Below are 13,194 nucleotides of genomic sequence, written 5' to 3'. Positions count from 1 at the left end.
GGTGCCTCCACATAGCCACATCCATTGACCAATTCTTAGTCGCCATCTTAGTTCAGCATCACTTGACACCATCTTCATCCTTACCTTTCACGCATCTCCTGCATGTCTGTCAAAGACCCCTTAGTGTCTCTTCCTCATTTCCACTCATCTTCCCGGCCTCAGTGAACCAGTCCTCACATTTCTCTTGCCTTCTTGCCCTTGCTTTTTCATCTAGTCTCAGACCTAGCTCCGAGACTATGCACAAACAGCTCACACAGGGAAATCTGCAGCTTGCCCTGCTCCACACCCATCCTACTCCACATCACTGCTTGGATCTCTAATGGGCTTTGCAATCTTAATGTCTTAAGCCAAAGTCCTATTTCCACCCCCTCTTCATCCTAAACTGGTTCCTTCTGTGGTCTTTTGCATCTCAATAAATGGCAACTTACTTCTTCTGGATACTTGGATAAAAAACATTGAAGTCATCCTAGATTCCACTCTTTCCCTCCCTACATTCAGTCTTTTAACTAGTACCATCAGCTCAACCTTAAAATTACATCTAAAATTTAATTCTTCCCTGCTCGCTCAGTGGTGCAGGAGACATGGGTTCAATTCCTGGACCCATGTGGGTCTGGAAAGAACCCACATGCGGCAGAGCAACTAAGTCCACGTGCCACAAATATTGAGCCTGTGCTCTAGAGCCCAGGAGCCCAACTACTGAGCCCATGTGCTACAGCTACTGAAGCCTGTGCAACCCAGAGCCCATGCTCTACAACAAGAGAAGCCACTGCACTGAGAAGCCCGTGCACCACAACTAGAGAATAGCCTCCTCTCTCCACAACTAGAGAAAAGTAGTGAAGACCCAGCACAGTCAAGAATAAATAAATACAATTGAAAAAAAAATGGAATCCACAGCTACCACACTAGCCTAGCCATGTTAGTCACTCACCTGCTATAACAGGCCCAGCACTTCCACCCAAGCTCTCCAGTGGCTCTTTTCCATACAGCAGCCAGAACGACCCTCCACAACCCAAGTCAGATCAAGCTGTCAGCTGCTTAAAGCCATCTGGGGGTTTCTTATCTCAGACTAAAGCCAAAACCTTTATGGCCAGTTAGGCTCTCTGTTGCCTGGCACCTACTATCTCTCTGACGTCTGCATCCTCCAAACCCCCACTGCTAACTACCCTCCAGCCAGACTGGCCTCCTTACTGATCTCACAAATGCCCAACACATTGCACTCAGGGACTCAGGGCTTTGCATTTGGGTCTACCCCTGAGCTTCCTATTTCTCCCCACAGGTCTCCACATGCTTTCTTCTTCATTTTCTTGGTGTCATTTCTCTTCAAATAACACCAAACAGAGAGAGGCTTCATTTGTATTTCCTGCGTAAAACAACCACCTCCTCTTCCTGGTGGCTCAGACTCTAAAGAGTCTGCCTGCAGTGTGGGAGACCTGGGTTCGATTCCTGGGTTGGGAAGATCCCCTGGAGAAGAGAATGGCTACCCATTCCAGTATTCTTGCCTGGAAAAGTCTATGGACAGAGAAGCCTTACGGGCTATAGTCTGTGGGGTCACAAGAAGTCTGACTGAGCAACTAGTACAACAACAGAATTCCATCCCATTCACTTGGCTTTATTTCCCCTGTAGCACACAGATCGCTTGAGGTCACATACGTTGATCTGTTTATGGCCAGTCCACACTACACCACACACAAGCCCCATGAGTGCAGGGACTGTAACTGTTCACCCCTGCATCCCAGTGCTGAGAAGTGAGCCATCTCAAAGAAGATTGTACATGTGGTACATAGATACAATGGAATATTACTCAGCCATTAAAAAGAATGAAATAAGGCCATTTGCAGCAACATGGATAAACCTAGAGAGTATCATACTGAGTGAAGTAAATCAGACAGAGAAGGAGAAATATCATGACATCCCTTTTATGTGGAATCCAAAAAGAAACGATACAAACGAGCTGACTTACAAAACAGAAAAAAGCTAACAGATTTAGAAAACAAACTCACAGTTGCTGGGGGGAAGGGATAGTTACGGACTTTTGGAAGGTCATGTACACACTGCTATATTTAAAGTGAATAACCAACAAAAACCTTTGTATACCACATGGAACTCTACTCAGTGTTATGTGCCAGCCTGGATGGGAGGCAGTTTGAGGGGAGAAGGGATACATGCATATGTATGGCTGAGTCCCTTTTTATTCACCTGAAACTATCACAACATTGTTAATCAGCTGTACCCCAATACAAAATGTTTTGGGTGTTAAAAAAAGAATAAAAATTAAAAAAAAAAAAGAAGAGAGCCATCCCATAGTAGGCTTCTAGCAGATGTTTGCTGAATTAGAGAACAAAGGAAGAATGAGAGGGGGGCTCATTGAGACAGAGACAGGGCTGAGCCTCTGTTAAGGGAAACATGCATTTTTCTGCTGCCCAGATCTCGAGGTTGGTCACCAGTGGGGACGTGCCATGACTACCCCATCCAGGCTGACTTCTGCTTATGTCTTCTTCCAGGTCTCAGCTCTCCCAGGCTCTGTGAGGCTTCTGCTATGACTGCAGTCTCTTCTCGGAGCCAGGACTGCCCCTCGCCGCCCCTGCCACGCCAGGTCCCCACTCTGCCCCACCTGTCCTCGGCCCCCGTGTCGCCATGGGCAGCGTCAGCAGCCTCATCTCTGGCCACGGCTTCCACAGCAAGCACTGCCGGGCCTCGCAGTACAAGCTGCGCAAGTCTTCCCACCTCAAGAAGCTCAACCGCTATTCAGACGGGCTGCTGAGGTTCGGCTTCTCCCAAGACTCGGGACATGGCAAGTCCAGCTCCAAAATGGGCAAGAGCGAAGACTTCTTCTACATCAAGGTCAGCCAGAAGGCCCGGGGCTCCCACCGCCCTGATTACACGGCACTGTCCAGTGGGGACCTAGGGGGCCAGGCAGGAGTGGACTTTGACCCATCCACCCCACCGAAGCTCATGCCCTTCTCCAATCAGCTAGAGATGGTAAGTGGAGGGGTCTCTGGTGTGGGTGGCTGGATTGGAAAGGCAGGGAAGAGGCCTGGGGCTGAGAGCGGTGGTGGGGAAGGTCTTAAGTGCTTACATCACTGAGAACGCTTACATTACTGAATGATGCAGAGAGGGCAGGAGTACTTAGCCACACCAGAGAGCAAGATTGGACAAAGGAATGAACACATTGATCAGTCTCATAATGCAAAAGTCCTGGGTGAGCTTTTTAGCACAGAGCAATAAGAGAATGCAAGCCTTTCTGAACTCTGCTGGGCTATAACTCAGGATTGCCAAGGCAGGACCCATAGCCATGTTTTCAAGTGCATGGGAAGCAGGAAGGGCTCCCTTACCATCTGGAAAAGCAGGGGGAGAGCCCACCTGAAGAGATCTGATAGGCTCTCTTGTTAGAGGACTCACAGAGGTGGGCTTTCTCCTCCTTTGCTTCTCTGGTGGGACAGCAGCTCTCACTCAAACCAGCCCTAAAGCATCTTTGTTGGGATAAGAGCTGTGAGTTTGGTAGTTAGTTTTTTGCCATGCTGCGTGACTTGTGGGATCCTAGTTCCCTGACCAGGAATGGAACTCGCACCCCCTGAAGTAGATGCATGGAGTCTTAAACACTGGACCACCAGGGAAGTCCCTCGGGTTTGTTATCATCACCAATCTAGCAAGGATGAGGGCAGAGAGTCCCAGGTGCTCAGAAATCCAGCCCACGTCCCAGTTTAAGTTCTCATGGGTCCTGCCAGTCGGTGCTAGAAGTATTGTTCCTATTCAGCACCCTGGCCTCACCTGGGAGGATGAATCTATGCATTGATATGCTAGGAAACAGCCCACATGTTGGATAGAGTTTCAACTTTTCAAAGTAAAGAGCTTGTAAACTTTGAAGTCCTCTAATAAAGAAAATGATGGCTTTAGGGAAAAGACTGTTATTTCAAGTGGTTCTCCCAACCATTGGGGGAGGCCACAGCCAGAGTTCCAGCTGCTGGCCAACTGGAAGTAATGGGGAAGAAGCAGGGATGAAGTTCCCCGAGGAAAGTGTGTCCAGCATCCTTACCTGCAGCACACCGAGCCCCAGAACCCTGGCACAGGGGTCTCAGCCAGTGAACCTAAAAGGGCTGTCATCTCGGAGAAACTGGTGACAAACTGGTTGGCAGTTTGCAGAACAAAGGGCCTAATGATATTTAAGGACAGGCATGGAGAAATTCCTCCTCCTTGAGGGAGATTCACCACTTCTGGTCCCTTCAGAGTAACAGGTGAGGTCACCTGCAGCCCCTGACCAGGAAGGTGCCATGTAGCTGGCCTGCATACCTGACTCAGGGCTCATCGCAGGGAGACACAGGGTCAGTATGGCTGTTTTCCTCCCCAGGGTTCTGAGAAGGGTGCTGTGAGACCCACGGCCTTCAAGCCGGTGCTGCCACGGTCAGGCGCCATCCTCCACTCATCCCCTGAGAGCGCCGGCCACCAGCTGCATCCTGCGCCTCTGGACAAGCCCAAGGAGCAGGAGCTGAAGCCCAGCCTGTGCTCCGGGGCACTGTCCGACTCCGGCCGGAACTCCATGTCCAGCCTGCCCACCCACAGTACCAGCAGCAGCTACCAGCTGGACCCGCTGGTCACTCCTGTGGGGCCCGCCAGCCGGTTTGGGGGCTCAGCCCACAACATCACACAGGGCATTGTCCTCCAAGACAGCAACATGATGAGCCTAAAGGCCCTGTCTTTCTCTGACGGGGGCAGCAAGCTGGCCCACGCAAGCAAAGACAAGGGCTCTGTGCGCTCCCCCATCTCCACGGACCAGTGCACCATCCAGGAGCTGGAGAAGCAGCTGCTGGAGAGGGAGGGCGAGCTGCAGAGGCTGCACCGCAGCTTCGAGGAGAAGGAGCTGGCCGCCAGCCAACCTTACGAGGAGCGGCCGCGGCGCTGCAAGGACGAGCTGGAGGGGCTGGAGGCCAAGGGCAAGATGAAGGTGGCCGCACAGAAGAGCCAGCGCGCTCAGCAGGTCCTGCATCTCCAGGTGCTCCAGCTTCAGCAGGAGAAACGGCAGCTCCGGCAGGAACTCGAGAGCCTCATGAAGGAGCAGGACCTGCTGGAGACCAAACTCAGGTCTTACGAGAAAGAGAAGACCAGCTTTGCCCCTGCACTGGAGGAGACGCAGTGGGAGGTGAGGATGAGGGCGTGGGCAGGGGACGGGCAGGGGTTCAGTGCCTGCATTCCCCACCACTTTCTCCAGGTCTCCTCCAGGCTCTAAGCAACAGGGAGAAGTGTGAAGTCACTCAGTCATGTCCGACTCTTTGCAGTCCCATGGACTGTAGCCCACCAGGCTTCTCCAGGCAAGAATACTGGAGCAGACTGCCATGCTCTCCTCCAGGGGATCTTCCAACCCAGGGATCGAACCCAGGTCTCCTGCACTGCAGGCAGATTCTTTACCATCTGAGCCATCAGGGAAACCCAAGAATACTGGAATGGGTAGCCTATCCTTTCTCCAGGGAATCTTCCCAACCCAAGAATCAAACCGGGGTCTCCTGCATTATAGGCAGATTCTTCACCAGCTGAGCTACCGGAGCAACAGGGGTGGGAACACAATTGCCCCGGAAAACTGGGCTGGACTGATGGCTCCCTGACCCAAAGAAAGGGCTTCCCAGTAAACCATGTTGAAGATTTTCTTAGCCTGGGCTTCTTCATCTCCCCAACCCCATGCCTCATGGCCAGAATTGAATTTACTAATTGAGTCATTGGCTGAGAAACTAGAACAAGAGAACCAAGTCCCAGCCAGGCTGTCTGAGGGCCACCTCTGTGCATCGCAGAGGCTCTGCAGGACCGCAAACCATCCCTGGTTCCTGATGGTCCCAAAGCCACAAGAGACCATAGCACTATTTGCGATGTTTTTTCTTCATCTTTTTGTTGTTGTTTTCTTTATGGAAGGTTCTGTGTGCACTCTGAAAACATCACAGTTCCAAAGCTGTGGGATTTTTTATTTTTTTTAACTTTTTGGCTACAACACGGCATGTGGGGTCTTAGTTCCCTGACCAAGGATCGAACCCAAGCTTCCTGCATTGGGAGCATGGAGTCTCAACCAGTGGACCACCAGGGAAGTCCCTCATCTGTGACATTTGAGGAAGGGGACTTCACCCACTGGTGGGAGTGGTCACATCTGTGCAGGTCTCAGGGACAGAGTTGGCCAGTCCTCATAGAAGTGCAAGTGGAGCTTCTGTTTGGTGGACTGAGATGGAAGCATAGAACAGGAAGAAAGAGGACTCATGTACACATGCACATCCTCAGGCACACCTGGAAATTAGGTGGCTGCACCTGGTCTCACTGGAGAACAGCCTAACCCCCATATCCTGCTCACTTTTCTCACCTGATGGGCCTCTAAAGATGGTTCAAGGACCAGAAGAGGCGTGTACATGGCAGTCACCTCAAAGACTGGGAAGGGGCTGCCCTGGGAAGGGGCTGAGGACTCACTGGGTCTGGTTAGACCAGCATCATCCCTAGGTAGGGGTGACACACCATCAGCCATGCAGCCATCTGTCTGAACTGATCTCCTGTACTTATTCTGGAAATTAGAGTGACAGGTGTTATCAAGGGTAGAGAAAAAAGATCCTTTCTGAGGAAGTGATGGATAGAGGCGCTAGACAGGTGGGCAGGGAGTGTCACTTTCTGTTTGCCAGGTTTCCCAAAGAGGAAAGGACCTCATCCATGGGACCAGTGCCTTTCTTCTCATCAGTGTTGGTTCAGGAGACCCTTTCCCAGCCATGGTTTCTCAGCCAGGACTTGGGAACACTTTGGCCCATCTCAGAACATAAGCCAACGCTAGCATTATGCATCCATTCTTGCTTGTCTAATCCAGAACTAACCTGGACATGGCTGTGACCTCATTCCCAGGTTGTCCAGTCAGACTATTAGTAAAACAATAAATGAAGTAAATTTTCACAAAAACATAGAAATATATTACAAACATAACAACAATAATTCATAGAGTGTTTATTAATGCCAGGCCTCAGGTTCTTTCATTTAACCTTTACAACAGCCCTGTGAAACTCAATTTAGAGTTAAAGACACTGAAGCACGGAGAACAATTATAATAGCAAAGAGCTTGTTAGATGACTTGCCAAAGTCACCACATAACAGATATCAGAGGCAGGATCTGATCCTGAATTAGGTCCCAGAGTTCAGAGTTTTATGTTCATAATGCTACTGTGCTAATGGATGCAGAATTGGCCGGGTCACTCTGGTAGAGCCAGGATTCAAAGCGAGGCCCCATCCTCAGCCACGGCTCTGCTGCCCCCTGCATGACGCAAATCCAGGCTCACCCTCGGAAGGCTGTTTCAGTCCCAGCCAAGCATGGTGGTAGGGCTGTGCACACTTCAGAGGTGGTGCATGAGAAAAAGGGGTGGTTCTGCCTCAAGAAGAAAAGAGGAAATATTAATACTTCCAGTCTTGCTCAAAGAATCTATTCTGTGGAGGCCCAGACCCTGGCCTTCATTCTGGCCATCTTTCCTGCAGGCTGGCAGAAAATGCTCTTGTGACACAGCCAGCCAGACTGGCCCTGGACACGTGACCCCCAGTGGCCAGGACTCCATAGACACACGGGTCTGAGTCAGTCTCATTAGTGTCATTAGTTTTGTTTGCTGCTCTTAGCCAACTTTTGATGGAGACTGAAGCAGAAATGGTGGAGGGCACTGGGGAGAACAGCGGCTCATCATTTGGCAGATGCCAGCTGGGCACTGTCTCTGAGCCCAATAGGTTGCTGGGGTGCAGCCATGATTGTGTGAATATTGTCTTTATCCCAAGAGGAAAGAGAAGAGAATATGTGCAGGGGTGAGGCCAGAGGGTGTGAGCATATACACAGATGATAGAAGTTAGACCCAAAATTGACATCATCGATGTTAATGTAGATAGTGGAGCTACCGGCTGTGAGCAGATTAAACCACTGGCCCTTAATATATACATAGCTATAAGTTTGGGTGGACTTCCCCAGTGGTAAAAAAAAAAAAAAAAAATCTACCTGCCAAAGTAGTAGACATAAGAGACACAGATTCAATCCCTGGGTCAGGAAGATCCCCTGGAAAAGGAAATGGCACTCCAGTATTCTTGCCTGGAGAATCCCATGGACAGAGGAGCCTGGCGGGCTACAGTCCATGAGGTCTCAAAACCAGGAGTTAGCGACCAAACAACAGGGACACGAGTTTGGGTATGGACTGAGATTTAGACTGAATGGGGGGTGAGGCAGGCTTGTGGACAGACCCAGCCAGATTCAGAATGAAAGGAGCCTCACAGCAGGGCTTGGCCTTCGTGGGTCGCCCAGACCACCATGCTGGGGGCTCTTTCCAGGCACTGTGTGAGGACTAGTTTAGTTCTTTTTATTTTTGGCGGGGCTGGGTGGCTTTCAGGAGCTTAGTTTCCCGATCAGGGATGGAACCCGTGTCCTCGGCAGTGAAAACCACGAGTCCCAATCACTGGATCACATAGGATTAAGTGCTTTTAAGCAATCAGGTGCCCCGTACGTGCGGACTCTCACCCTTTGGCTCTCTCTTGTCCCTGCCCTGCCCTGCCTCGTGGCAGGTGTGCCAGAAGTCCGGAGAGATCTCCCTCCTGAAGCAGCAGCTGAAGGAGTCCCAAACAGAGATCAACGCCAAGGCCAGCGAGATCCTCAACCTGAAGGCTCAGCTGAAGGACACGCGGGGCCGGCTGGAGAGTTTGGAGCTGAAGACGCAGGACTTGGAGAACGCGCTGCGCACCAAGGGCCTGGAGCTGGAGGTGTGCGAAAACGAGCTGCAGCGCAAGAAGAACGAGGCGGAGCTCCTGCGGGAGAAGGTGAACCTGCTGGAGCAGGAGCTGCTGGAGCTGCGGGCCCAGGCCGCCCTGCAGCGGAGCAGGGACGCGGCTGCCCTGGGTCCCGCCTCCGCGGACGACGTGCCCGCCCTTCAGCGCGAGCTGGAGAGGCTGCGCGCAGAGCTCAAGGAGGAGCGGCAGGGGCATGACCAGATGTCCTCTGGCTTCCAGCACGAGCGGCTGGTGTGGAAGGAGGAGAAGGAGAAAGTGATCCAGTACCAGAAGCAGCTGCAGCAGAGCTACCTGGCCATGTACCAACGGAACCAGCGCCTGGAGAAGGCACTGCAGCAGCTGGCCCGGGGGGACGGCGCAGGGGAGCCTTTTGAGATCGACCTTGAAGGGGCTGACATCCCCTACGAGGACATCATCGCCACCGAGATCTGAGGGGCCTCCTGGGAGAGGGCCGGGGACCTGGCATTGGGAGGCAGGGGTGCTGAGTCTGTCAATGGGGGCTCCCTTGCCCTGCTTCCCTGCTCAGGCCTCAGAGAGAAGTACAGACTTCAAGGCGAGGAGATTGGTTGCGGGGTGGGGGTGGGGAACGGTTGCTGCTACAGGGCCTCTCCTGGCCTTTCCCAAGATCCAGCGCTTAGCAACCCTGCAGCCGGCCAGACCTCCAGCTTTGCCAAGAGAGGAGTCCTGGGATCATCAAGATTTGGTTACTGGCTTCCTAAAACTTGGTCTTTGTTCAAAATGCTTAGAGATTTTGAACCCTCTAAGCATTTAGAGGGTTCCCTAAATGCTCTCCCAGAGAGGGTGGTGACTGACGGAAGCTCCCTTCCACCTCTTTTCCTACAACTTTTCTTGACTCCCACCCCCGCTCCCAACACACTGGGTTTGCCCCTTGGGAACAGAACACAAGCATTTATGACCAGAAGCTTTGGAATCTGACCTGGTCATACCTCATCTATTCCCACCAGCCATGGAGAGACAGGGGTTGGAGTGGGATGTGGAGAACTTGGCTGAACAGCAATCAGAGCTTCCCAACACTGTAGGTCTCAGAAAGGAGGGGAGAGCTGGGGCTACCCGGCGGATGTCGAGACTCAGCCAGACCAGAGGGTGTCTGAAGGAGAAGCTAGGTGGTGACAGCCAGACCCTCTAGCCCTGCTGACTGGACGTGAGCAGCCTCGGGATGACTGGTGGCCTTTGATCTCTTCTTAAAGCCATAGCCCCAAGGCCCTGGGATGGGTGCTGAGGAAGAAAGATGATGCAGGGAGTGTGTGACTCCAAGCTGTCCCCAGGGGAGCCCCCAGATCTTTTCATCATGAGACCAGAGATAGGGATTTCCCCTCCTGTTCAAGTTGCTCAGCATTGGTTTTGATTCCTAAGAACCAAGTCTTTGCTTGAACTCAGAATAACCTTTGTCCACTGAGATGGCACAGGGTCATCTGGGCTAGGCCTTCCCCCTTCACCTTCAGCTCCATCCTGCTGCCGGTCATGTCCCTTGTCACCTCCAGGGCTAAGTACAGACAGAGCCTTTACAGGTCAGGGAGGGGCCCCAAAGTGCCAGTGTCCAAAGACAGTAAGAGGCTCAAACACAGCCTCTGAACAGCCCTGGGGCCCCCGGCTGCACCCCCCTCTGCTTGCATTAGCCCCACCTGAGCCCCATAATCAAGGACTCCTGGCCTGCAGAAGGCTGGTTTTCCTTTTCAAAGATGTGCGGAGAAAAGATTGTTTCTCAGTTGCTTGGTTCAGGGAATTTTCTTCTTCTTTTTCCTTTCTTGTCTTTTCAGACACAAGCCAGATCTCGCAGGCAGCCAGGCTGTTCCATGTTCTATTTTTGCCTCGAGCTGCAGCTGCTGTTCCTGGGACAGCCAGCCCCGGCTGGATTCCTGGGCTCACGCCCGCATGCTGAGGGGGGTTAACTGAATGTCTGAGTATGCAGCAGCCCCAGGCCATTGCTCCCCAGTTCTGTCCCCGACTGTGGACCCCTCCAGGCCCCAGGTGGTAGTGGGGAGCTGCTTCTCCTCCAGCCTCCCATCCTGCCAGGGTCCCCCCACAGTCCCTCCTTGAGCCTGGACTGAGAGCAGGGCCGCCTTCCCGGATGCTGGCTCTGCCTTCCATTCCCCAAGCTAGGCTGTGCCTGTCCTGCCTTCACGTGACAGAGGAGCCTCTCTGGAATTTCAAGCCATTACTCTTAGTCATAGGCTAGACTTAAACCCGGAATCCACAGGCCCAGAGCTCCCTCTCTGCCTGGAGGCCAGTCCCCTCCACAGGACACAGGCAGATCACCCCCACTCCCCAAGTCAAAGACTTCCCACCCCTTGTCTCCTGGTTGCTTCATCTCTACCAGCCTGTGCCTTGTCTGAGTCCTTTCCTCCCAGAGGCTGTCCTGATGGATAGAAAGAGGCTGCTGCCCCCTCCTCGGGCTGGAGACCACCCCCCCAAAGGGCAGCCAAAAGCCCATTGCTCTGCCCTCAAGACCTCGCTGCAAAGAGGTGGGTGCTAAGCCCCAGGGGAGGGCGCTCAGGGGCACAGCAGCTCCACCTCAGTGTGATAGTGCCCTGCACCCCTGTCCCCATCTCTGCCCCAGGCCAACCCATGGAGCCCTCCCTGGGTTGCCACCAGCCCAAGGCTCCAGGGTGGCCCAGTTGCACCAGAATGAGAGTGTCCTATAACATAGCGACCTCGCCGCGGTGTGGTTTCCCTTCCCTTCGCTGTGCTAAAACCTCCATGCTATTCCTGGACCTTGCCAGACCCAGCCTCTCTCCGGAAGGAGCCTCTGAGCAGCAGAGGCTGAGCAGGACTGGAGAAGTCGGCCACGCAGGCCTCGGAACAGGCGGCCTGGCCCAGGGCCAGCGGGAGCTCGCCGCCTCTTCCCCCGAGAGTGGCTGCTAAGACGCATGCTCGCTGGATCAGAGCTGCGGCTCTGCTAGCCAAAGGATGGTGAAGCTCTCTGCTGTGAGCAAGGAGGCAGCCACACCGAGGGGGGCTCTGCCTCTGGGCTTTAGAGTGACCAGACTCTCATGTGGCGCCCACCCTGGATTTATCCTCTGGTCTCTGCATTTGGATTAACCCCTGCTGGGCACAGTCGGTCCCCATGAATACCGAGTTCCATGGGGACTGCGTTGGGGGGTACCTCTCCCCTGAGAAGCACCCACCGAGCCTCTGCCCCTGCTCGACTCCCGGCCTAGCCTGGGCCACTTCTTGGGAGAGAGATCCTAGGGGTCAGGCAGGCTGGGTGGTCAGAGCTGCAGCTGTCCCTGCCAGGAGGACACGCACCTGTGTATGCACCTGTGTGCTTTCATGCTCCGCCTTCCTCATTTATCTGTGCTCCCCCTTGCGCTTCCTCTGCAGGCTAAGCGGGAACTCCGGCCCAGGCTGGCTATGGATGGACTAGCATTTGGAAGACTATGTACAGAGTTATTTTTCTCTTGGTTGTGTCTTGTTTGGTTTGCTCTGCTTTTGACAGCTTTGATTTATTTTTGATGCCCCCTTTTGGCCATGTAAACTATTTCTGGTAATTTTATGTTTTTATTTATGAATAAAGAATGCCATTTCTCATGCCCTCCCAAGCTACCCTCCTTCCCCTGGCTGTGGCATGGCAGCTCCCTGGAGCTCCTGCATTTGGAGTAAGAAAGGTGATGTCCCTTCCCACCAGTGGTGGGGATGGTTTGCAGCGGGTTGGGGGAGGGGTTTGGGGGTGGGGTGGAGGGGTAGGGACAGCTTTGATAGTGGCTGTATTGGCTGGTAGGAAAGCAGGGGCCTTGGCATCAGATAGACCTTCAGCTGGTCCCTGCCCCTCACCAACCCTGTGACCTTATCTGTGTGACCAGGTCTTGGGGAGAACCTGAGGAGGTGGAAAGGAAACCAAGGGCTGTGGTCCCCTGCAAAGGCAGAGGGTTCTCCGAAAGAGAGCCCCCTTCCCCCAGCCCCAACTTCAGACCTCCCTGCCTCTTCCCTCCAGCCTCTCACCTCGCCAGCCAGCTCCTTGGCCTATTACATATGGCCTCATTGGCTGGAGACCAGGGTGGCTATTGTCACCACCCCCGGGCCTCCCAGCTAGGAAGGTGCAGTCACCACAATGGCCATCTGTCCAGCCTTCTCCGTGCCAGCCTGCCTTGTTCACTGACAAGCAATCCCTACCGCTCTGGGCCCAGATTTGAAACTCAAAGGGCTTTTCTACTCAGGTGGCAGGAGACAGAAGGGACTTGTAAAGAGGGAATTAAAAATACGAGGCAGCCTGTGGAACATGTGTTGGGTAGATGTAAGTGCCTCTGGGTGGGAAAGATCAGGGTCTCCGGGAAGGTGATGGGTGGAGGGGGCTTTGGTAGCATGAGTGGAACATTAGAGAAGTGGAGAGGAGAGGGAAGACAAGAAATGCACCCCAGGGCGGCCTTCCCATAGCTGTGGTCTCCCTGCCTGTCTGCATAGGTGACAGGCCAGCAAGGA

General features: G+C 53.3%; 1 protein-coding gene across 2 annotated transcripts in view; it reads left to right on the top strand.

Annotated features, from left to right (window-relative positions):
• The window catches only part of LZTS1 (leucine zipper tumor suppressor 1), a 67,112-nt gene extending 54,795 nt beyond the window's left edge, over positions 1-12,317 (top strand). The window contains exons 2-4 of one of the 2 annotated variants that reach the window (XM_024995895.2): positions 2,502-2,979; positions 4,346-5,134; positions 8,536-12,317. In XM_024995895.2, the coding sequence (XP_024851663.1) occupies positions 2,635-2,979; positions 4,346-5,134; positions 8,536-9,189 (1,788 nt within the window). In that variant the 5' untranslated portion in view covers positions 2,502-2,634 and the 3' untranslated portion in view covers positions 9,190-12,317. Of the gene's footprint in view, positions 1-2,499; positions 2,980-4,345; positions 5,135-8,535 lie in introns of those variants that run through there. The other variant, NM_001192287.3, reaches the window with a different exon arrangement.
• Positions 12,318-13,194: the final 877 nt, after the last annotated feature.

This window comes from Bos taurus, chromosome 8 (assembly GCF_002263795.3).
Source record: "Bos taurus isolate L1 Dominette 01449 registration number 42190680 breed Hereford chromosome 8, ARS-UCD2.0, whole genome shotgun sequence".
Classification (NCBI taxonomy): Eukaryota; Metazoa; Chordata; class Mammalia; order Artiodactyla; family Bovidae; genus Bos; species Bos taurus.
The sequence above is the reverse complement of the archived record's forward strand: the minus strand, read 5'-3'. Positions and strand labels throughout refer to the sequence as shown.